This window comes from Xenopus laevis, chromosome 5S (assembly GCF_017654675.1).
Source record: "Xenopus laevis strain J_2021 chromosome 5S, Xenopus_laevis_v10.1, whole genome shotgun sequence".
Taxonomy (NCBI): Eukaryota; Metazoa; Chordata; class Amphibia; order Anura; family Pipidae; genus Xenopus; species Xenopus laevis.
The window spans coordinates 49,286,048-49,308,538 of record NC_054380.1 but is presented as its reverse complement, the minus strand read 5'-3'; the positions used below and the strand labels follow the sequence as shown (position 1 = coordinate 49,308,538).

The 22,491-nt window shown below is 40.2% G+C and overlaps 1 protein-coding gene across 7 annotated transcripts in view; it reads right to left on the bottom strand.

The window, feature by feature from the left end:
- map7.S (microtubule associated protein 7 S homeolog) overlaps window positions 1–22,491 on the bottom strand; it is a 73,754-nt gene that overhangs the window by 41,731 nt on the left and 9,532 nt on the right. For 2 of the 7 annotated variants that reach the window (XM_018265315.2, XM_041564520.1), the window contains exons 1-3: window positions 20,349–20,991; window positions 3,874–3,981; window positions 2,368–2,445 (exon numbers count right to left, since the gene is read on the bottom strand). In XM_018265315.2, the coding sequence (XP_018120804.1) occupies window positions 2,368–2,445; window positions 3,874–3,981; window positions 20,349–20,517 (355 nt within the window). In that variant the 5' untranslated portion in view covers window positions 20,518–20,991. Of the gene's footprint in view, window positions 1–2,367; window positions 2,446–3,873; window positions 3,982–9,681; window positions 9,760–20,348; window positions 20,993–22,491 lie in introns of those variants that run through there. The other 5 variants (XM_041564522.1, XM_041564517.1, XM_041564518.1 and 2 more) reach the window with 5 other exon arrangements.

Genomic DNA, 22,491 nt, shown 5'->3' with positions numbered 1-22,491 from the left:
AGTAAACCCTCAAAGTAATGCTGCTCTGAGTCCTCTCTCAAAAGAAACACCACATTTCTTTGCTTTTATTGTGTACACATGTGCTTCTGTATCAGACTTCCTGTTTTCAGCTTAAACCTCCAGGGCACGGCCTTGAGCATGCTCAGTTTGCTCCTCTCCCCCTCCCTCCTCCCATCCCTGCTGTAATCTGAGCCCAGAGCTGTTAGTGAGCAGGGAGAGACTCAGGCAGGAAGTGATGTCACACCAAGCTTATATGGCAGCTTCTATCCTAAACAAACAGAGACAGTGTCTAGAGCTGTTTACTCAGGTATGGTAAAGCATTCTTCAGAATAAATATAGTGTTCTAGCTTGCACTATTGTGGCTAATCTATTGGCAATAAACTGTCTTGGAGCTTTCCTTCTCCTTTAATTATAAAGGATTCAGAAAAAGCAAATGTTCTAAAAGGAACAGTAACATCCAAAAATGCAGTGTTGCCCTGCACTGGTAAAACTGGTATGTTTGCGATAGAAACACTACTATTGTTTATATAAATAAGCTGCTGTGTAGCAATGGGGGTAGCCATTCAAAGGAGAAAAGGCTCAGGTTACACAGCAGATAGCAGATCTGTAGAACATAAAGATGTTATCTGTTATCCACTATTTAACCTGTGCCATATAGCCTTTTTTCAATTTCCACCACTGCTACACAGCAGCTTGTTCATATAAACAATAGTAGTGTTTCTGAAGCAAACACATCAATTTTACCAGTGCAGGCAGAGACGTAACTAGAGGGGGGTGGGCCCTGGCGCGGGATGTGCAGCCAGGCCCCGCCCCCTCCATACAGCCGGAAATGGCCGCATTAGAACAGAATGGCGCAAGCTGCCGGGGGGCCCTGAGGGGGTGCGGACCCTGGCCCAATCGCACCCCCTGCTCCCCCGGTAGTTACGTCACTGAGTGCAGGGCAACAGTACATTCAGGGGCGCTCATCAATGAGGCCAGTTGAGTTACTTGCCTCAGATGGCAACGCCCCACTAGGTACCAGGGGCGGCAAAAATGCAGCTCCTGGTATTTTAAGAGCCAAATTTTCTGAATTTTTTGCGGCTCTTGTATCGCAGAGAGTGCAATTTTGCTCTCTGCTCTAGCGTCCTGGCCCTCTCTGCCGCCCTCGTAGCCCCCCAGACCAAAAAGGTGAGCGCACCATAACCTTGATGGATAAGGACTTTGGAGTACTTGTACATAATAGGCACAAGGCTTGATATGTTTGGTACAACTTTATTTAGTCATAAATTATATTGATCCTTCATTACAATATTGGCCTCTCTGTGGCATCTCACACAAGTCACAAATGTCTGTGCAGACATTTTTGAGGGATTCATTTATTTAGACTGTATCTGGATGGTGTGATGCAACTTCCAGTGTCTGATTATTGAAGCAATAGTGTCTGTTATTGTTTTGCATATAATTTCTAGCAATATAGTGTAACCTCTAACTTCTTTAGACTTCATTTTTACAGCTGTTCTTCAGATTTGCAACCTGAATAAAGATCCCTTAACCATGAGCTTTTTATATAGTATATAGTGTGTTGTGTTGCCAATTGCAACAATGTTGTCAGTTTTTCAACTGTGTCAGCTCAGAAGACTTTTGTAAACAACATATTTAAGTTTGCAAATGTTTTAAATGTTTCTTATATATATTTTATTCCCATACAAATATTTGTTTCTAAACTGCCATTACCAGCACAGCTTTTTATTGGTAAAAAAATAGAGCTCTAAGACCTTGAAGTTCTAAGGCCTGTAAAAATCATTCTGCCTAGGCCTTGTGCCTTTATATGGACATGGAATGCCTTGGTAATGCCTAATACTGTTATATTTTACAGGAGGGGAAAATTATTTTCTATATATAAATTAATTAATCATGAAGCATTCTCATTGCTCAACTGTCCCCCACCCTATAAATCATAAGCTCTAGTAAGCAGGGTCTTCTGATTCCATTTTTATTCTGTAACCCTTTTTATTTAAGCCCCTTTTTGTTAATTAATGTAAACTGTTGCCTAACTTGTAACTTTAGATTTTCCGGTTTACCATTACTTCATTAGTGAGTGTATCTGACCGGTATGCAGCAACCCTGTTTGAACCCGTGTGCTGCATATCTGATTGCCATCAAATGAAATGTTTTGAACCTTTTGACATGAATACACAGCTATGGTGGAAATACCAGTTTTGTGCAGAACTGGTATTCCCACCTTGATGTGATGGATGTCATTTTATCAACCAAGATAGGTTATAATAATTTGGAGAACTTGGAAATAAACAGCGCTGAAGCAAACAAACAAAATTATATTTGGATATATAACTATAAAGTAAACGGATAAATAGTTGCATAACATACCTATTAATTTTTCACGTTTCTCTCTACGTTCTCGAGCAAGTCTTTGTCTTTCATCAACCTTCATAATGAGATGGGGTTCTGAAAACATAAAAAGAAAATAAATCATGTTCACTTAAACAGAAAAGCTACAACCTGAAAAGGCACAACTTCTTATCCAAAGTAAAACCATGTAAGGGGCAAATGAGCTCCATGGTATTGCTTATAATATAAATTATAAATATCTTGATCCAACATTTTCAGATCACCATAAATGCCAAGTATTTAGCAGTACATTTCCCTATCCTGCCCTCTCTCTGGTACTACCATTGGTATTGTGCACTCTGCTCGGTTTATAAGACACCATCCAAATCCCCCATGCTGGTGGCTGCTTTATGGACTACTTTACCCACAATGGATTGATGTAATAGAGCACATCTGCGTCGTAATCCCCTGGCTTTAAAGTAGCTTTCTAAGTGCTAAAGGTGATTGATTGACCTAGGTATCCAATGCCCTCCTTTGGGTTCTGCTACTTTTTGACCGTTATGACATGCAAGTAAATTAAATATTTCCATTATGCTGTAAAAACTGGTAAAAAAAAGAAAGATAGAGACATTTTATAACACGAAGTTTAGAATACTGGGCCTTAAATTTAGATAAATATATACAGACACAGAGGATCACTCACAAGTTTGACTAGTTGCAGCAAACAGTATCATACAATTCATCAGAGCACTGTACAGTACGGGATCAGTTATGATAATTTATATCAAATCAAGTATTTAGCGGTACATTTCCCTATCCTGCCATCTCTCTGGTACTACCATTCACTTATCTAGTATTGTGCACGCTGCTCGGTTTATAAGACACCATCCAAATGATGTCCATTATTTTCCCCCATTCTGGTGGCTGCTGTATGGACTACTTTACCCACAATGGATTGATAGAGCACTATTTGGGACGGGGTCATGTCATTATTCCCTGGCTTTATAGTAGCTTTCTAAGTGCTAAAGGTAATTGATTGACCATAGTTATCCAATGCCCTCCTTTGGGTTCTGCTACATTTTGACTGTTGTGACATGCACTACAGTAAAAAATGATGTAAGACTTAAGATCATAATAAATAAACACAGATATGCGTTTGCTCAATGGTCAAGCAGATTCATATATATATATATATATATATATATATATATATATATACACACACACACACACACACACACACACACACACACACACACATATGTGTGTGTGTGCGTGTATAAGCTTTATACCGCTACCCACTCCAAACAAAACTTCACTGTCTAGCCTAAAAACATAGATTTAGAATTTCAGTACAAATATAAGGGCCCCATGGCCTTGAAAAGAAGTAATTGTTAATATTTGACATCCCACAGGACTTCAAGCAACTTTTATTGTACTTAGCAAAATAAACATTGTTTCTGGGAGTGGCACTAAGCGGCAGTTCAGTATCAAATGTCTTGAACATGGCATATCTCTCTTAAACGTGGCATATATAAAACTAACCTGACTTGAAGACAGTGTGATCTTTTCCAGGCTGCTTCTGCATGGCATACAAAGGACAATTCAATACTACCTTTTTCTCATGTACTTTGCTCGAGGAATTAACATGACCTATAAAAAAACATATATTAGACATTAATAATTAGAAAATTAAATATTTCCATTATGCTGTAAAAACTGGTAAAAAAAGAAAGAGACATTTTATAACACGAAGTTTAGAATAATGGGCCTTAAATTTACATAAATATATACAGACACAGAGGATCACTCACAAGTTTGACTAGGTGCAAGAAACAGTATCATACAATTCATCAGAGCACTGTGCAGTACAGGATCAGTTATGATAATTTATATCGGGAGCTCCAGTCAAGAACACAGCAGTCTCAACACACTCCCAATACACAGCAGTAAATGTCACCCCGTCACTATCCCCAGGAATCTCCCATGGCTGGATGGTCTGATCCTGCCCCAACTACGCCATATGTAACAGGGTCCCTTGTGGCTCTGGGCACCTGTCACTAATATTTTCATGTGTTAGGCATTTGCTGCAAGAAGTAGGAACCTTCACAATAAATGCAATGACTTCAAAATAGTTTTATTGTTGTACAGCCTCTTACAGATTACAGTTCAGACTGGGGCTCTGATTGCTGACAAGGATCTTAATTACACAATGTCTGTTACTCTCACACACACAGGGGCTCATTTATCAACACTGGGCAAATTTACCCATGGGCAGTAACCCATGGTAACAAATCAGATAGCTGCATTCATTGTTCTACTTGTAGCTGGTTTCAAAAAGCTAATCACTGATTGGTTGCTATAGGTAACTACCCATGGGCAATTTGCCCAGTTTTGATAAATGAGCCCCACCGTGTTCTCCCTTCTAAAGCCTCCAGGGCACTTGTCACATGGGATGCACTGGTGTTGTTAGCTGTACAGTTTCTTTAACTAAGGAACTCCTACCTCCAATTCTCTGCTGTGACCTCACATACAATGCCCAAGCTTCTCCTGAAGACTCTCTGCTAACTTACACTTGAACATTCACTTCCATAACTCTGGTGCACAATCACCTCAGGGGCTCTTCCCCAAATGATTACTCCTTGTTGGTGACAACAACAGGCTGTTCGTGCTTGCTAGTCCTCTCCTGGAATGAACTCACTTGCCACTACTATACACAAGCTATCCCTAAAGGTACTAACCCCCCTAGGTCTGCTCACTTCGGTCTGATGCTGCTTCTAGATTTTTTCCAGGCCAAAAGAGGAAGTGCCCCAGCAAGGCACTGTCTTATATAGGCAGTACAGTATAGCTTAACTATTTACATTATGAAAATAATTTCTTTATTTTCACCCCTTTACAAAGCAAGTATGAGCCTCTACACTCATGAATCTATACCCCCTTTAATATAGCTCAGACCCTTTTTTGCCCTTGCAGCTGGTGAGTGGCATTGCTAGTCCATATCCTTACATACTGTATATCTATGTTGAATCTCATCTCCAACTTAGGTGCCACGATTGCCAGTTTCTCAAGAACCTGCTGTAAGGATGCCATATTCTGGATAGAATATATTGGGCTACATAGTTTTGTGTCATCTGAAAAAAATAATACATACTAGAATGTCCTCCCCTAAGTCATTCATGAACAAGTTAAATAAAAATGGACCCAATAAAGAGCCCTGCAGGACCCCCACTAAGAACTCTACTTCAATTAGAGAATATACAGTACCACAGAAAACCACCCTCAGTACCAGCAAGTTTTACAAACAGTTTTACTAATACAACAGACTTTAGTGTAGAAGGCAGTTGCTTATACTGCACTGTAGCAAAAGCTTTGGCAAAATCCAAACAGATTTCATCTTCTGCAGCCCCACTGTCCATGTGACAAACTTCCAAATGGGCCTGAAATGCCAGGCTCAGATCATGATCCTTTTTTAAATACTGGAATTACATGATCTTTCCTCCAATCCATAGGTACCATATCAGTAGAGTGAGTTTGAGAAAATATGAAAAAGAGGTCTGGCTAAAACTGAAGTTCTCTAAGTACCTCAGGGCATATTTCATTAGCTCCTGGTGCCTTGTTACATTAATATTGAGTAAACATTTATGTAGCATATCAGCCACTGACTTGATTCATTTGAGCCATCTGTGCCCTTGCCATGTGGGTCCTGAAACGTGATACCCTGGTTAGTGAGTATAAGCACACACTATTTTCCACCATTGGCTCATTTGCCCTTTACAGGCTAAACGTATTCATGCTCAAAACCCTCACTCCAGGCTGAACTCACAAACCAGATTCCTACCCTCCGGTACAAAGTCTTCTTAATGTATGTAAAAGGAATCCTGTATGCAAGCAGACTTTATTCATTATAAATTTTCACTATCATGCCTCAATGCTGCCTTGTTGAAGGACAAGCAAGAGTTCTACATTACCCTATACAAATAAAAATATACATACATATATATACTGTATACATGTTATATAATGATTAAAATAACTGATTAAATGGGTTGTTCATCTTCCAAACAATTTTTCAATTATTTATTATTTTCAGATGGCCCCCAATAAATAAATTAATTTTTTCATTTGCTTTCCACTGTTTATTGTTAACTATTTTCCAAAAATTTAAGTTTAAGGTTTATTGTTTCTGTCTCGTGTCTCAGTCTGGCAGCTCAGTGATCCAGGAGCATTCTGAACTGTTACAATTTGCTACATTTAGTTGATACATATCTCAGCAGTATCTGTGGAATATTAGCAACTACTGTATCAATTCTAACAGCTATCTTTAATGAAACTCAGCGATTCTTCTCAGCGATTCTGCTCAGCAGGGCTAACAAATGTGTCAACTAAATGTATCCATTTACAACAGTTATAGAGTCAGCGACCCCTTTCCCAGCACTGCTTTAGAAGGGTAAAAATTAACACTTCAATATTAGAAAACCGGTCACAAACAGAAGATAGAAAGTAATTGGAAAACGTCTTTATTTCTGGTGAACTATGTGAAACCAACTGAACTGAAAAAAGTATTGCTGGTGAACAACCCATTTAAGCAAATTTGCAATTTCTGTATGAATTAAAACCTAATTATTTCCATAATGGAGCCACATTCTCAACCTGCATCTTTTTACTGTAAATATATTTACACTATTGAGGAGTTAATCTTAGCCTGTACCTCAACCAGTTGCTCATTTTCATCTCACCGCCTTCCTGACTGCAGCTTTACAACACTTAAGTGGTATTTAAGTCTAATTTTTTATGGTCTGAGTTTTAATGGGGAAAAACAGCATTTTTTAGTAGAAAGAAAAACTAAAATAAGATTAAAAGATTATTAAACCCAGATGCTGTTTAAAGTCTGAATAAAAAAAGTACTCCATCTCAAACCTGCATAGATCTTGTAGAAGTCAATGATGTATGTCCCGTTTCCAATTGGCTCACATTTCTAAGCAAATTTCTTGTTTCTGGTTGGCGTCTGCATTTCTCAGACGCCAACAAAGTCCTGACCCTTAGCCTACTCTGCCTTTGACATCACCCTGCTCAGTTACAGACAGGGAAGTGATCCATTTGGCTAGGAGTTGGGACAAGTGCTTGAAGCATGCTGGGTACATCTGGGAAAGGAGAAGGACTGAGGGGAAGCCTAGCCCGCACCGGAGGAGGGGGACCCCCACATGTTATAAAAGTTCCTCTACTGCTCCAGGTTCATCTACACAACATCCTGTTACCTGCAAAGTTGCAAAAAAACAGGAGTTGACCAATGCCGCTGTGGAAAGTCCACAGTGGCATTGGCATCCACAGTGAGTAAACAACCATAAGGAGAATATTGGCAGAGCAGCTACCATTTCAAGGAGAGATACTTTGTGTGAGGTACAGTAGCCTTAGCTGGGGTAAGAAAGCTCTTGTGAAGATCTGAATAGTGTGTGTGTATTAACCCCATCCAGATTAAATTGTGGGACTGATAATTTCACATTTATATAAAAGTGTATTTCAACACACTAGAACATTGTTGGGCAGTAGTCCCTTAATTCATAGGGGTTATCATTTAGTAAGAGTGACTGCTATCAGTTACAGACCAACAGATAAGCTTTCTTTAGACAGGTGCAGGAAAAATACTAAAAGTTAAAATTTGGTTGCCATTGGTTTCCGCACTAGTGCAAATCTGCAAAGTAGTAAATAACCACTCACAATTGTACTAAGATGTCTGGTAACATAGGCAAAATGATGTGAAATTAATTAAATACATACAGTTAGGCTCATAAACCTTTTGACAGAGACAACTTTTTTCTAATGTTGGTTCTGTACATTACTACAATGAATTTTAAATTAAACTATTCAGATGCAGTTGAACATGGAGAGCTCCTATGACTGCATGTTTTCTGTTCACAGCAAAATCATCCACATACAAGCGCCCCCTCAAATCAACTCCAGGTCTTTTATTTGCTTCAGTGATAATGATATAATGGAGGAATTGCCCACACTTGCCCTTGAAATAGCCTTTGAGTCAATGGTCCTATTACATTTGAGCCCCTGAAATAAAGTGATTGTGTAAAAAAAAGCTTTAGTTTCTCACATTTTTATGCAATCTTTTTATTCAACCCACTGAATTAAAGCTGAAAGTCTGCAGTTCAACTGCATCTGAGTTGTTTCATTTAAAATTCATTGTGGTAATGTACAGAACCAAAATTAAAAAAAAGTTGTCTCTGTCCAAATATTTATGGACCTAACTATATGCTGTAGTATAAAAGCCAAATCTGCAGTTTGCCATTATTTACTATTATTTAACTATTTCTGTACAGTTTACAGGGAAAGAAAAATCTCTTTAGAATATACATTTTTGGAGGATGGATGTATAGCACTATTTACAGAAGATCATGAGTATACATGTAAACAGTTGTTTTTACCATCTTCCCTTTTGCCTAATATTTGGAAATGCAGCAAACATTTGGCCTATGCTTACTAGATTTCACCATGTATCAGGCTTTTTGCTATTTGTCTTGTCAGCTGCATACTCTCTCCAGAAAAAACAGTTCAACAAAAAATTATTAACCGAATAAAGACTGTATTGCAAAACTAAATACACTGACATTTATGAGAAAAGGAGAATGTCTTGTCTTTTTAGAATAATTTTGTAAAAAAAAATAATCCAAAATATATATTTCATATGGCTAGCCTAGATAAACATTCTTTCTCAACATTCATTGTGCAACATTTGTTATGAACAAAATAAAGATTTGTTGAATAAATGATAACAAATACATGTTAATAATAAACTCTATATCATGCAAGTATCAACCAAAAACAATGCTGTTGCCTGAAAGTATAAACATTTTGTTGTAAGGATTAGTAATTTTGAAGATTTAAGGAAAATAATGCCCAGTTGTCAAGTATAGAGATTATTGCATAGAGATAATATAATGCCCAGCTGGCTAGTAATGCATAAACATTATTTGTCAAACAAAAATATTATGTTTATGAACTACTTGTTTATTTTTCGGCTCCAACATGCTGAGCACTAGTTTAAATCACAAAACAGCAAAGTGTTCATATAACAAAACTATAACATGAAATCCAGAATGAAAATATTTTGATATTTATGATGAATTGTGTTTTAAGCAAACTTGTCAAAATAATAAATAAGACAACAAATCACCTACTTTTTCTACTTGTTTACTACTGAAGTTAATTCGCCATGATTACATTCAGTAAAAACAAACAAATAAACAAACAAAATACCCCCATATAACAGCAGTTTATTGCACAGTGACTAAGGGAAAACAAACTTGTCAACTACAGCTGCAATAGGTCAAAGGATTTTTTAAATACCTGAGCAACGATCTTCAAGCAGAGTTGCCTGTTCATATTTCCAAAGCATGCAAAATGGAGTTTGTCAGCATCAAGAGATTAAAGAGGTGGGGAGGGTTGAGGAACTCCTCTGATCACCTTCACTGTAACACGCTCTGCATGGCTGCATAGATTTTTGAGCTGCTTATCTTAAGCTAAGTCCAACACAGACTGGAAAGTGGTGCTGGCAGCTGCATTTGCTAATAGTCTAATTCCTTAAAGGAGAAGGAAAGGTATCCTGCACTTGGGGTGCCAAATGTTAGGCACCCCCAAGTGATTGTATTGACTTACGTGAAACCCTGGGCTGGTGCTCCAATCAGCAGAAAGCTGCACCGGCTCGGGGTTATACCAGTGAACACCACGGAGTGCTTCTCTGTTGTCTCACAGCTGAGCATGGACAATAGAATGAAAAGTCGAACTTTAACTAAAAAGTCGGCTATTACGTTCAACTGCGCATGTGTTTTTCCCGGGAAATTTGAAGAAAGAAGAGACCGGAAGAGGATCGCTCCGTGGTGCTCACTGGTATAACCCCAGGCCAGTACAGTTTTCTGCTGATAGGAGCACCGACCCAGGGTTTCAGGTAAGTAAATACAATCACCTGGGGGTGCCTAACATTTGGCACCCCAAGTGCAGAATGCCTTTCCTTCTCCTTTAAGAAGGCAATAAACACCTGTAAAAAAATGTTCTTTGTTTGCTAATGTTAAGATCACAGGTAACCTTAAAATCGTAGTATTTTAGTACATGATATAAGAATGTGGATTATTCTCCTATGCTTAGCACATATGAGAAAAAAGGGATTTGTGTAGGGTAACCTCCACAATGCTTTTAGAAAATAAAACTGTCAGAAGCCAAAAATAAATCAAATATGTGATTATTTATAGTAACCTAACAATGTTTAACAAAAATTCAAGTGTTTTGCAAACAGATGTAGACTTTTTGTAATGTTTTCATACATTTGAATCAAAAAATCCTGTGGCTTGGTAAGACTGAAAAGTGGGTAGGGAATTTTTAACAGAATGATGCACACAGAAGTACAATCATCAGTTTAACAAATGGAGACTGCTTCCTTAAAATATGATCTAACAAAGTAGGTAAAAATGAATATAAGTTGCATGGCAGTAAAAACTACCTTACCTCTTACAGTGATGTGCGAGTTACATTCTTAATCATCAACAAGGAAACTAATCACAAAAGTGTGAAGGTCATTGCCAGAGGATGCACAGTCATAAGATAATGCTGTACTATAAAGAATAATTGAGACCGAGGATTTCCAGTAGGAGTATTAGGAGTATTAGTGTAGAAGTTGGGGACACTATGCCAGTCAGATTCGTCATAACTAACAAGCTGCCGATTCTAGAACAAGTTTACTTCGCTAGGGGATGCCCTGCTAAATTCACAAGTGTCTGGACACTTTGGATATTGCAAAATTAATCCTACTCTAATAGGCAACAGGATGTATCTCAACCTTTGCTTGATTGGCTAACAGGGTCATCTTAATATGGGGCACTTCAAATGCATGCTATGTCTAAATGCTTTGGTTACCTAGGTGTATAATTGAAGGGATACATGTCATATGTATGGTAAATATTTTGGGTGTATGTGTATCAAGCACCTGTGTATACTTTGATGTTAAGCCTACCTACTTTATTTGTTTGACTCCTCTTTTCAGGGCCTTTCTTCTACCTTTCTTTCTTTTCTTTCTTTCCTGTTTCTCTATTACCTCTTTCCCATCTTAATTGTTTTCCCAGGGTTGAAATGAAAAAATACCAGTGCAAAGGGTTTCAGTACAAACTGCTTTTATTAGTGTATACAAATGCATTTTACTGTATGTTGAAACTTGCTCTGGAAATAAATAAAACTTTAAAAAAACTAACTAACAAGCAGCATTCTGAGATCATTTGTTCATTAAAAGATTTAGGTTGCAAATGTAAAGAGTTGCAAGATTGTCTTATGGAATATATTAAGACAGTTGTTTATTTTGATTACTCTCTTTAATGGCAAATTTTCACATTCAAATTTTAGCATGATGCTAAAGGTTGGATTTTAAGACTATGTAAAAATGCTCTTTTCTTTGTATTTATTGGGAGTCTTTTAACTCTGAAGCTCTGCATGTAAAATGTAATCTGGTTGCCAAGATACACAGATTTTAGGAAAGCAGAAGGATATCAGAGTGGAAGAAAAATAGCAACCTGAAAATAAAAATAAAGCTGCAACAACAAAAATATAGTTTCATGCTCAATTATGTTTGTGTGTGTCAGACATTGATCCCAATATCATACTGGGAAAGGTCAGTTGTATAGTATTTTATATTTCTGGTTGAAAAGAGAGAATAGGAACATAAATCATTTAGAAAAAGAGAAGAGAAATTAAACTAAATATTTCAATGAATTACAATATTATGACACTTATGTGATTCTACTACAGTGAGACAACATGACAGATTTCACTGGCCTCTCATGTACTGCCTTGGAATCAAAAGTGCCACACATTTTATTCCAAGGTAGTTATGGACCAACACAAAAATGTTATCATAATAGAATTATACATAAGATCATGCTGTTGTTACTGACTTTCTTTTAACTATTACAACAACCATACAAGCTGGTGGAGTTCCATCAGACTTTCTCTCAATCTTACAGCCTTTAAACGATCCTGTAAAACACATTAGTTTAGTAAGCGGATTGTTATGATTGGTATCTCAAACCCAGAACAATCCCTAAGGTCCAGGTCTCTTCTGCCTATAACAACCACGTTTCACTTCAGGAGGAGCCCTCCGCTACTCGGGTGCAGCCAGGTCTTATCGTGAGAGGACCAGGGAGAGAGTTCTGAGCAGGCAGGGAACCGCATGTAGTACAGAAAGAATGGGGATAAAGTGGTGAGGTCAAGGGACAGGCCAGGTCAATACCAAACTGACAACACGGTACCAAATCAGGAGCAGAGGTGTAGTCGATGCCACAGACCAGTGTAAAACCAAACAGGAACGAAGTACACAATCAGAATCCGAAGAGTAGTCAAATAACAGACAAGGGTCAGACAATATGTAAGCACACCCAGGAACTATGAAGATAGACCTATACTGGGCAATGATTCAGTGCAGAGCAGGGGTCTTACAGGCAACCTAATGGCTCACACTGATCACAGGGGCCAGATTGAGAACAGGTGAACAAAGCCATGCCCTACTTGCAATTACAAGTATAGCAATGGGAGTGAGGCCTGAGCTGTCTGCTCACATAGAGCAGTGGTAACAGCTCAGAAACACCAGGTCCCTGGTTCAACTTCAGGCAGAATATTACACTGATCCTCAACTACCTTAGCATTCCTCCATAATGCACTATAAGCCAATAATTTAACCTGATGCAATGCAAATGGTTCCTTTCTTTGAGGATGAAAAGGCTGTAAAATGCACTGTCCTGTTTGCAACTGTCATTTTGGATTGTGTCACTCTGACTGCTTACTTAAATCTCTGTCATCTCAAACCCAAACATGCATGCTGGAAACTATGGTTCAACGTACACAGGAAAGTTCCAGAAGGAAGCCAAATCAGGGCCAGAAGTGACACACAATAAGAGTGCAAATAACAGTGCTATTATATGTATTGTCACCTATGATACAGGAACCCTTCTAAATTTGCCATTACACAGGGTTTAATATTATACACGCCCAGTTAAATCTGTGGTCTTAGTGCTCAAGCCCCGAGTCCCTTGATTATAAATTGGATAACACCTATAAGCAGGGGTGCTTCGACAATGAAGCGAGTTGAGGCTGTCGCCTCAGACGGCAGCGCTCCACTAGGTACCAGGGGCAGCAAAAATGCTGCTCCTGCTATATTAAGAGCGAATTTCCAGGAGAGGGGGGGCAGCAGCAACTGCTGCTGCCTCAGGTGGCGGAGGGGCCAGGATCGCCCCTGCCTATAAGATCAAATAGTCACATCTAAAAATCTTTTAAGCAGGCTGAAACTCTGCAGTCAGTGGTGGATAGGTGGTCGGGCAGAGCACAAACCTGTAATTTCTTAGCCAGAAGCCCAGGCTATGAAATAATATATTCGGGAAAATCTGGAAAGAGGCTTCATTCGGCCTTCCTGTTCCCCTGCTGGGGCTGGGTTTTTCTTTGTGGGGAAAAAAGATGGGGGTCTTCGTCCCTGTATTGATTATAGGGGTCTCAATAAGATCACCATTAAGAACCACTATCCTCTTCCCTTGATCTCTGAGTTGTTTGATCAGATCAAGTATGCTAAGATTTATACTAAACTAGATCTTAGGGGGGCTTATAACCTCATTCATATCAGGGAAGGGGATGAGTGGAAAACAGCATTCAACACCAGGGATGGCCACTACGAATATTTGGTGATGCCATTCGGTCTTTGTAACGCCCCCGCAGTGTTCCAGGAATTTGTCAATGACATCTTTTGGGACCTGCTGGGGATATTCGTAGTGGTCTATCTTGATGACATTCTTATTTTCTCTTCTAATCTGGGTGAACACAGGAATCATGTCTGTGAGGTCTTGCGTAGACTTAGAGAAAATAATCTTTATGCAAAACTCGAGAAGTGTACTTTTAAGGTGACCTCTGTTCAATTTTTGGGGTTTAACATTTCTAACAGGGGTCTTGAGATGGATCCAGGGAAGGTGAGAGCTGTCCTGGAATGGACCCAACCCCTTTCTTTTGAGCAACCCAAAGATTCCTCGGTTTTGCAAATTATTACCGCCAATTCATCAAGAATTTTTCCCTGGTAGTTGCTCCAATCACCAACTTGACCAAAAAGGGTGCTGACCCTAGTATTTGGCCCCCAGAAGCAGTTCAAGCTTTCGAACGCCTCAAAAAAGAGTTCAGTTCTGCCCCTATTTTGCAGCATCCAGATACTGCCTTACCATTTATTGTGGAGGTAGATGCCTCGGAAGTGGGTGCTGGGGCAGTCCTTTCCCTAAAGGCACCCGACAACCAACAAGTTACATCCCTGCGTCTTTTTCTCTAGGAAGGTTTCGCCTGCAGAGGCAAACTATGATATTGGAAACAGGGAATTGTTGGCTATCAAGTGGGCCTTTGAGGAATGGCGGCATCTACTTGAAGGTGCTAAACATATGGTAACAGTATATACAGACCCTAGGCAAGCTAGATGGGCATTGTTCTTCACCAGGTTTAACTTTTCTTTAACATACAGGCCTGGATCTAAAAACACCAAAGCTGATGCACTCTCTAGGAGTTTTGAATCAACCTCCTCTGACTCTAGTGAGTGCATCCCCATCATTCCTAGGGAGTTGATTGTAGCCACATTGGATTCTGACCTCTCCAACCCCCTGTCCAATCTTCTGCTCCTGCAGACACTCCCTTTGGGAGAATGTTTGTGCCTGAGGAGCTGAGGGAACAAGTTCTAGAAGAGGTTCATAACTCCAAAATGGCTGGGCATCCTGGCATTGCCAAAACTATTTCCTTGTTAGCCCGCCATGTGTGGTGGCCTTCTTTTAAACAGGATGCTAAGGTTTTCGTAAATTCTTGTCCAATTTGTCAAAGGTATAAATCCTCTCGTCAATTGTCACAAGGTCTGTTAAATCCGTTACCAATCCCTGAGAGGCCATGGTCCCATCTTTCGATGGATTCATTGTAGATCTGCCTTCATCTCAGGGTAAAACTGTAATTTGGATGGTGGTGGATAGGTTTAGTAAAATGAGCCATTTTGTTCCCCTTCCACACCTCCCTTCTGCCAAAACCTTAGCCGATCTGTTTATCTCTCATATTTTCAGGTTACATGGGTTTCCTGTTAACATTGTGTCTGACAGAGGAGTTCAGTTTGTCTCGAAGTTTTGGAGAGCTTTCTGCTCTTTAATTGGCATTGATTTATCCTTTTCAACAGCTTACCATCCCCAAACCAACGGACAAACTGAAAGAGTGAATCAATCCCTTGAGCAATATCTCAGGTGTTATGTGTATGATAATCAGTCCTCTTGGGCTGAATTGTTGCCCTGGGCAGAGTTTGCCTACAATAATGCCACTCACTCCTCTTCTGGGGAGTCTCCTTTCTTTATTGTAAATGGGCTACATCCAAAAGCATTTTCTTTTTCTGGTTTAGATTCCTCAGTACCCTCTGCTAATTCCTCTGTCAATCATTTTTCTAAAATTTGGTCCCAAGTTCATCATTCTCTTTCTGCAGCTTCCTCTGCTCAAAAGAAAGCTGCAGATAGATCTCGTAGAGAGGCTCATCAATACAAGGTGGGAGATTCTGTTTGGCTATCTACCAAAAATATTAAGTTGAAGGTCCCCTCTCTCAAACTGGGGCCCAGGTTCATTGGTCCATACCCAATAACTGAAATCATCAATTCCTCTTCTGTTCGTCTCCAATTACCTGAAGAGTTTAAAATTTCTAATTCTTTTCATGTCTCTCTCCTAAAACCAGCCACTCAGTCCGTCATATTCCTGTTCCTTCCCCAGTGTTAGTTGAAGGCCAGCCTGAATTTGAGATCCAGGAGTTCCTTGATTCTCGTTTGGTACGGGGTAAGCTCCAATATCTTATTAAGTGGAAGGGCTTTGGCCCAGAGGAGAACTCCTGGGTCTCAGTCGATGACATCAAGGCTGATCAACTCAGATCATCGAAAATTTCCTGGGAAGCCTGGGGGTCCAGTGGCCCCCCCTAGAGTGGGAGGTAATGTAACAATATTACCTGTGCGGCGGGGTCGCCCGCCGCGCCATCGGCAAGGACGATCGCCGCGTGGTTCCTTGGCGCCAGATCCAGCACCATCTTGATTTATAGGGTGCACGCGACGCGCCTGCGCATCTTTTAAAGGTACAGGCGCGCTGGCGTGATTACGCCAGCGCGCATTGGCGCCCGTTTTGGCGCGAAAATTTTTTGTATTTAAGGCCTATTCTGACCTTCAGCCAGTGCCCGTGATAGAACTTGTTTCTAGTGGTTTCCTGAGCCTTGTGCATCTGATCCGTATTCTGTCTGTTGATTACCTGTGTTTGACCCAGCCTGTTCCTGACTATTCTGCATTCTGTATCCTGACCCTTGCCTGCCTACGACAACTCTTCCTGCTTTACCCCTTGATTGACAACCCGGTTTGACCCTTGCCTGCCTGACGATTCTTGATATCTGCCTGCCTCGACCCAGCCTGTCTGACGATTCTCTTGCCTGATCCATTTGTACCGTGACCTTCGGCCCAAAAGACTCTGCTAACAGCCGTGCCCCTTTGCCAGCCAGAACATCTCGCCTTGCACCCCTCGTTAAGTCCAGGTGGCACCCAAGTAAGCTGAGGGCTCCTCCCGAAGCCCAACGGTGGTCACACTACTGGTGAAGCCGAGCCGAGACCCCCTGCTTGGCACTTGTTCTGGTATTGGGTGCCGGTCGTGACACAACATTACTTATACCAATAGACCTTAGTTAATAGAGCAGCTGTTTTTGTGGCATTGCTTGCTTTGGAAAAATCCAAAATTTAGACCACATCTACCGCAACCCCACTGTCCAACTTCTTATACTAACCTCATCATAAAAATCAATCAAATTTGTCTGACGTGTTAGTCAGAAAGTTAGTTAAGAGATGAGGATTTTATTATGTGTATATAAGTATATTGCAGACATCTGTTCCACTGCCATGTGAATCTTAAAACTTTATGTTACTGTATGCACTGAAGAAAAGAACTGATTAAGCACATTTGCTTTTCTGTATCTTTCTTTACAACCAAAGCCTGCATATACACCAATAATTTACTTAAAGGGGTTGAAATTCCAGTCTCGAGAGCTGCTCACAAAAAAAAAAAATTAAAAATGACCACACGTTTCAGATGCAATACTCTTCTGAATGGATCTTCAAACCTACCTGATCAATATCTGGAAACACAGTCATGTATAGTAAATTAGTACTATGGATGCACCGAATCCAGGATTCGGTTCGGGATTCGGCCATATGCAAATTAGGGGCAGGGAAGAAAATTGCGTGACTTTTTGTAACAAAACAAGGAAGCAAAATTTGTTTCCCATTCCCACCCCTAATTTGCCTATGCAAATTAGGGTTCGGATTCGGTTCAGTATTCAGTCGAATTTTTCACAAAGATTCGGGGGTTCGGCCGGATCCAAAATAGTGGATTCGGTGCATCCCTAATTAGTACCAAATAAAGTGGTACAAATTTAGTGTAGAAAACCATCCTAAACTACAATCCATGTGTTAATTTTTATTAACTTAAAGTGCAAACTGACACACTTTGGAGCAAGACAAGTTTAAGTACTGTCTTGCATAAGAAAGGGCATAAACTCAAGTAATGAAAATATAAATTTGCCCCTTTATAGGTCCCTGGTAAGGCCTTCCCTGGAGTATGTGGTGCAGTTTTGGGCTCCAGTCCTTAAGAGGGATATAAATGAACTGGAGAGAGTGCAAAAATGTGCAACTAAACTGGTTAGAGGGATGGAAGACTTAAATTATGAGGGTCTGGAAAAAAGATGCTTGTGAGGGGACATGATTATACTTTTACAAGTACATTAGAGGCCATTAAAGACAAATAGCAGGGGACCTTTTTACCCATAAAGAGGATCAGCGCACCGTAGTAGCGTGCAGCGTAGGTGGTTCTTCACAGTGAGGTTGTGGAATGCACTGCCAGATGATGTTATGATGGCTAATTCTGTTAATGCCTGTAAGAGTGGCTTGGATGATTGCTTCGACAAGCATAATATCCAAAACTATTGTGATACTAAAATATACAGTTAGTGTATGAGTATTTATAGTATATGGGAGGGGTCAGTGTGGGTTGAACTTGATGGTCTTTTTTCAACCTGATCTAACCATATAACTATGTAAGTATGTATACATACATACATATACACAAGAAACTATAACAGATTTAGATTTAAACTGTGTGTTTGATTCTGAAACACTATTACAGTTTATATAAATAAACTACTTTCTAGCCATGGGGACAGCCATTCAAGCTGAAATAGAGCAAAAAGTCTCAGGATACATGTCAGATCACAGAAACCATGTAGAATGGTATGGGTTTAGTTTCTACATTAATCAAATGCCACTCGTGGCTCTTTACTGAACTACAGAATAAATATAATAAATATGAGGTTTGTTGAAAATAAATATTTATATAAATAAATATTTGTAAATCCATACTTTAAATGTAACAAGTTCTTGATGTTACTTAAAATATATAAAGCAGGTTTTCAGTGGTTATTGAGGCCTAAGGTAAATTATAAGCAATACCCAGTCCCCAGGTGTTCTAAAACACCAATTCTCAGCATCCATTGCAGCATTTAGACTTTCATCTACACTGGAATCCTGCTTTTATTCACCCAGAATTGTCATTTTTCCCGGTCTGGCGTAGTAAAAGATTTTCTTTTCTCTTCAGATTTTATGCTTCCCCAAATTTTACGCAGATGTTTTTGTGGCCCCCAGGAAAATGTAACATCAGGGTTCCACTTTAGGTGGTAAATTCTATGCCTATGTCCTTTCATGTTTGCCTATTTAAATCTCTATTTAGGGACACCTTTTTGTCCTGTATGTATAACTGTTAGTAAAAATAAATCAGGTTAATAACAGATTCCTTTTTATGGAGAGATTTCAGATAAACAGATACTGTTTTCAGGGGCCAAATAACCTGCAACATCATAAGCTAGTAACTAAACTGGTGTCCTAGAAATCACACATCACATTTGAGTGTCCCCCCCCCCATCCCTGATGCCGATGCCTTTTTTCCCTCATTTAATAACCTTTGAGGTGTTAAAACATAAAAAGGTGGTAAAACACATCAAACAAGTTTTCTTCTGAAATTATCCATGATCCATCTTAAAGGCTTAATCTCTTCTTGGATGAATTAGCATATGCTATGTGGTCTCTAATCATTTTTCAAAAGCAGCATCAATTTCAATTACACACACAAAAATATACATAAACATAAATTTAAGAACACCATTTTGAGCCTAAAAGATTTCAACGACTAAGGGGCCCATACACGGGCCAATAAACTGCCGACGTTGTCTGTCGGCAGCTTTTATCGGCCCGTGTATGGCCACCTTAACAATGCTGCAGCATAAGGCTAATATCAGAATCAAAATACATGACAGATGCAATAGTGAGCACACGGTGTAAGCTTGAATGCATAAAGGGTTAAAAGGCAGTGAAGTAGGCCTTAAGCTCCCCATAGACGCGACGATTCTTCTTGCCGAACGACCGATTTTAGGGAAGCCCGACCAATCCTTTGAAATTATCGTGCGGTTAGTGGGATTCGAACGATCGTACATCTTACGATTTTTCGGCCGACATCTGTCAGGAAATTGATCGGCCAGGTTAAAAAATCTTTGTCGGTCCCAGTGCAATCTATCTATGTTTGCAGGGCCAAGCAGGCAGCTCCCCTTTGTTTTCCTGGCAAATTGGTCTTTTTAGTTGATGGTAAATTCGTACGATCGTACGATCGTTCTGAGAAGATCGTGGTCTCACGATCAGGATCTGATCTTTTAAAAATCTCAACATCTATGGCCAGCTTTACATGTTGTTAGGCACTAACAAAAAAACTAATTTTCAAATTAATAAAAAGAGAAGATGCAGCAAGCAGTATGGTAGAATTGGTGGTAGTAGTGGACGGACTGAGGTATGCTTCCACCAGCAGCATACCAGTTCAATGACACTAGAGGGTTATCAAGCTAAATGTCAATGACACTCTCTGCTTACCTTTTACCTTCATTCTGCATCCATCCCTCTGCAGATCTTCCTCCTCATTAATGGTGAATAGAACAGGGGGTGTTGAACGAGCTCCAGTCTTAAACCTTTCTTGTCGGATTGCACCGGGCATGTTTCTTGCCGCTCTATTTTTTCCCATTGGTTTCAAAAGATTCAGCATGTATCCTTCTTTGATTCAGGAATATTCCAAATAAGTCTGTCATCAGAGCACCCTGCTTATCTGTACATCTCTCAGAGGTCTTCCATACATAAAAGTTAAATATAGCAAGAGATGGCTAGCAAAATATGCATTTACTTACTTAAGGATGAAACTGTCATTGCTGCCTTTCCTTTTTACCTGAAGGGCAGAACACCAAGACAGCAGTGAAATGTTCTCTCACATTTATAACAGCCTGATGCTCTGTGCAGCTTGCCTAACTGCAGTATAGCACTTTTCCCAACAACACAATAAAATATTCAGCACAGAGCACTGAAAAAAAAATAGGATACGTTGGTGTTCACAGTCGCCCTGACAACACGGACATGGTGTAATAAAAAAGAAAACTGCGTACTGCTCTCTCCCTTCCGCTGACGCATGGAATGTCTTCTATAAGGTCTGCTTCCCAGAAGCATTACTGTGTAGAGATGATGCTAGCCTACCACAGTCAGGGGAGTGTTGAAGGGAAAAGATATGCTTGCATAATAGAGCTTAGCTTACAGAAGACTGAACTGCTGGACCTTGTGCTTTAAAGGGGTAGTTTACCTTCATTTTAACATTTATTATTATTATGCAGACAGTGGTATTTTGGGACTGTGCAATTAGGTAATTTGACTGTGCAATTAGGTAATTTTTTTTAATATTTGCATTATGTGTTATAGGTCACTCTGGCTTAGAATTTTAGTTCCCTGGCCAGCATTAACTAAGAAGAAGAGGCTATGCCAGCAGTGTATTCTTGAGCTGCTTGGTGGGGATCTAGACCAGCCTGTTCCAGCCAAGAGTAAATCTAGATCATCAGATCATGATCTGGAGTCAGACATTTCAGATCCTTCCAAGGCAGACATTTTGTCTTGGATTTCACAAGCTGTCACATGGTATCTCTAACAGCTGGGCCTTCCAAATCTAAAGAGCGGGAGATGTTTTTGGAGGAGGACTCTGAAGATGAAGAGTCTGAAGCAGTAACGTAACTACACGCTACCGGGCCCCCCCCTCCCTCTACATGCGCTATATGCACATTTTTCTTACCTCCTGTGCTGCAGTGCGATATCCAGCAGGCCCCAAGGGGGAGCAGGGGGTGCAATTGCACCAGGGCTGCTCCCCCCACTGGTAGTTACGACACTGGTCTGAAGAAGAGATATAATCCTTTTTATATATTAGTTAATCTCAGCTGAGTTAATCTCAGCTGAGTGTTTGAAAGGTCCTAAGAGAGTCAAAAGGGATACATTTTATGCTTTTCCTTCAGGGGTTACAGACCAGTGGGCTTCTCCTCCTACAGTGGACACCCCAGTTGCACAATTATCTAAAGGTGGCCATACACCGGCCAATAAAAGCTGCCGACAGACCGAGTCGGCAGCTTATTGGCCCGTGTATGGGGCCCTCAGACGGGCTTCCCTGATCAATATCTGCCCAAAAGTCAGATGACGATCGGACTGACTAAAAATCCCGTCAGATCGCGACCGCATCTGTTCGTTGATGCAGTCCCTAGGGCCCACAATCGGATCAGCCGATATTGCCCACCTCAAGGTGGGCATATCGGGGAGAGATCCGCTCGTTTGGCGACATTGCCAAACGAGCAGATCTCTCAGTGTATGGCCACCTTAAGAAGACAGCCCTCCCAACTGATGACCTAGCAGCATTAAAGCATCCTATGAAGAAGGGCATTGAAACAGAAGAAGGCTTATATGGTTGCTGGGGAATTGTTGAAGCCATCCGTGGCTTTAACCGTAGTAATTAAGGCCATTTACTTATGGACTGCTGCAGCTGCTGCAAGAGGTAATGATTAGGGGTGGGCGAATTTTTTCGCCTCGTTTCGCCAAAAAAATGACGCCCATAGACTTGTATGGCGGCGTGCATCAAAAAAAAAAAAAGACATGCGTCAAAATTATTTTGACGCCCATAGACTTTAATGGGCGTCTGCGATATTTCGCCAGAGGCTAA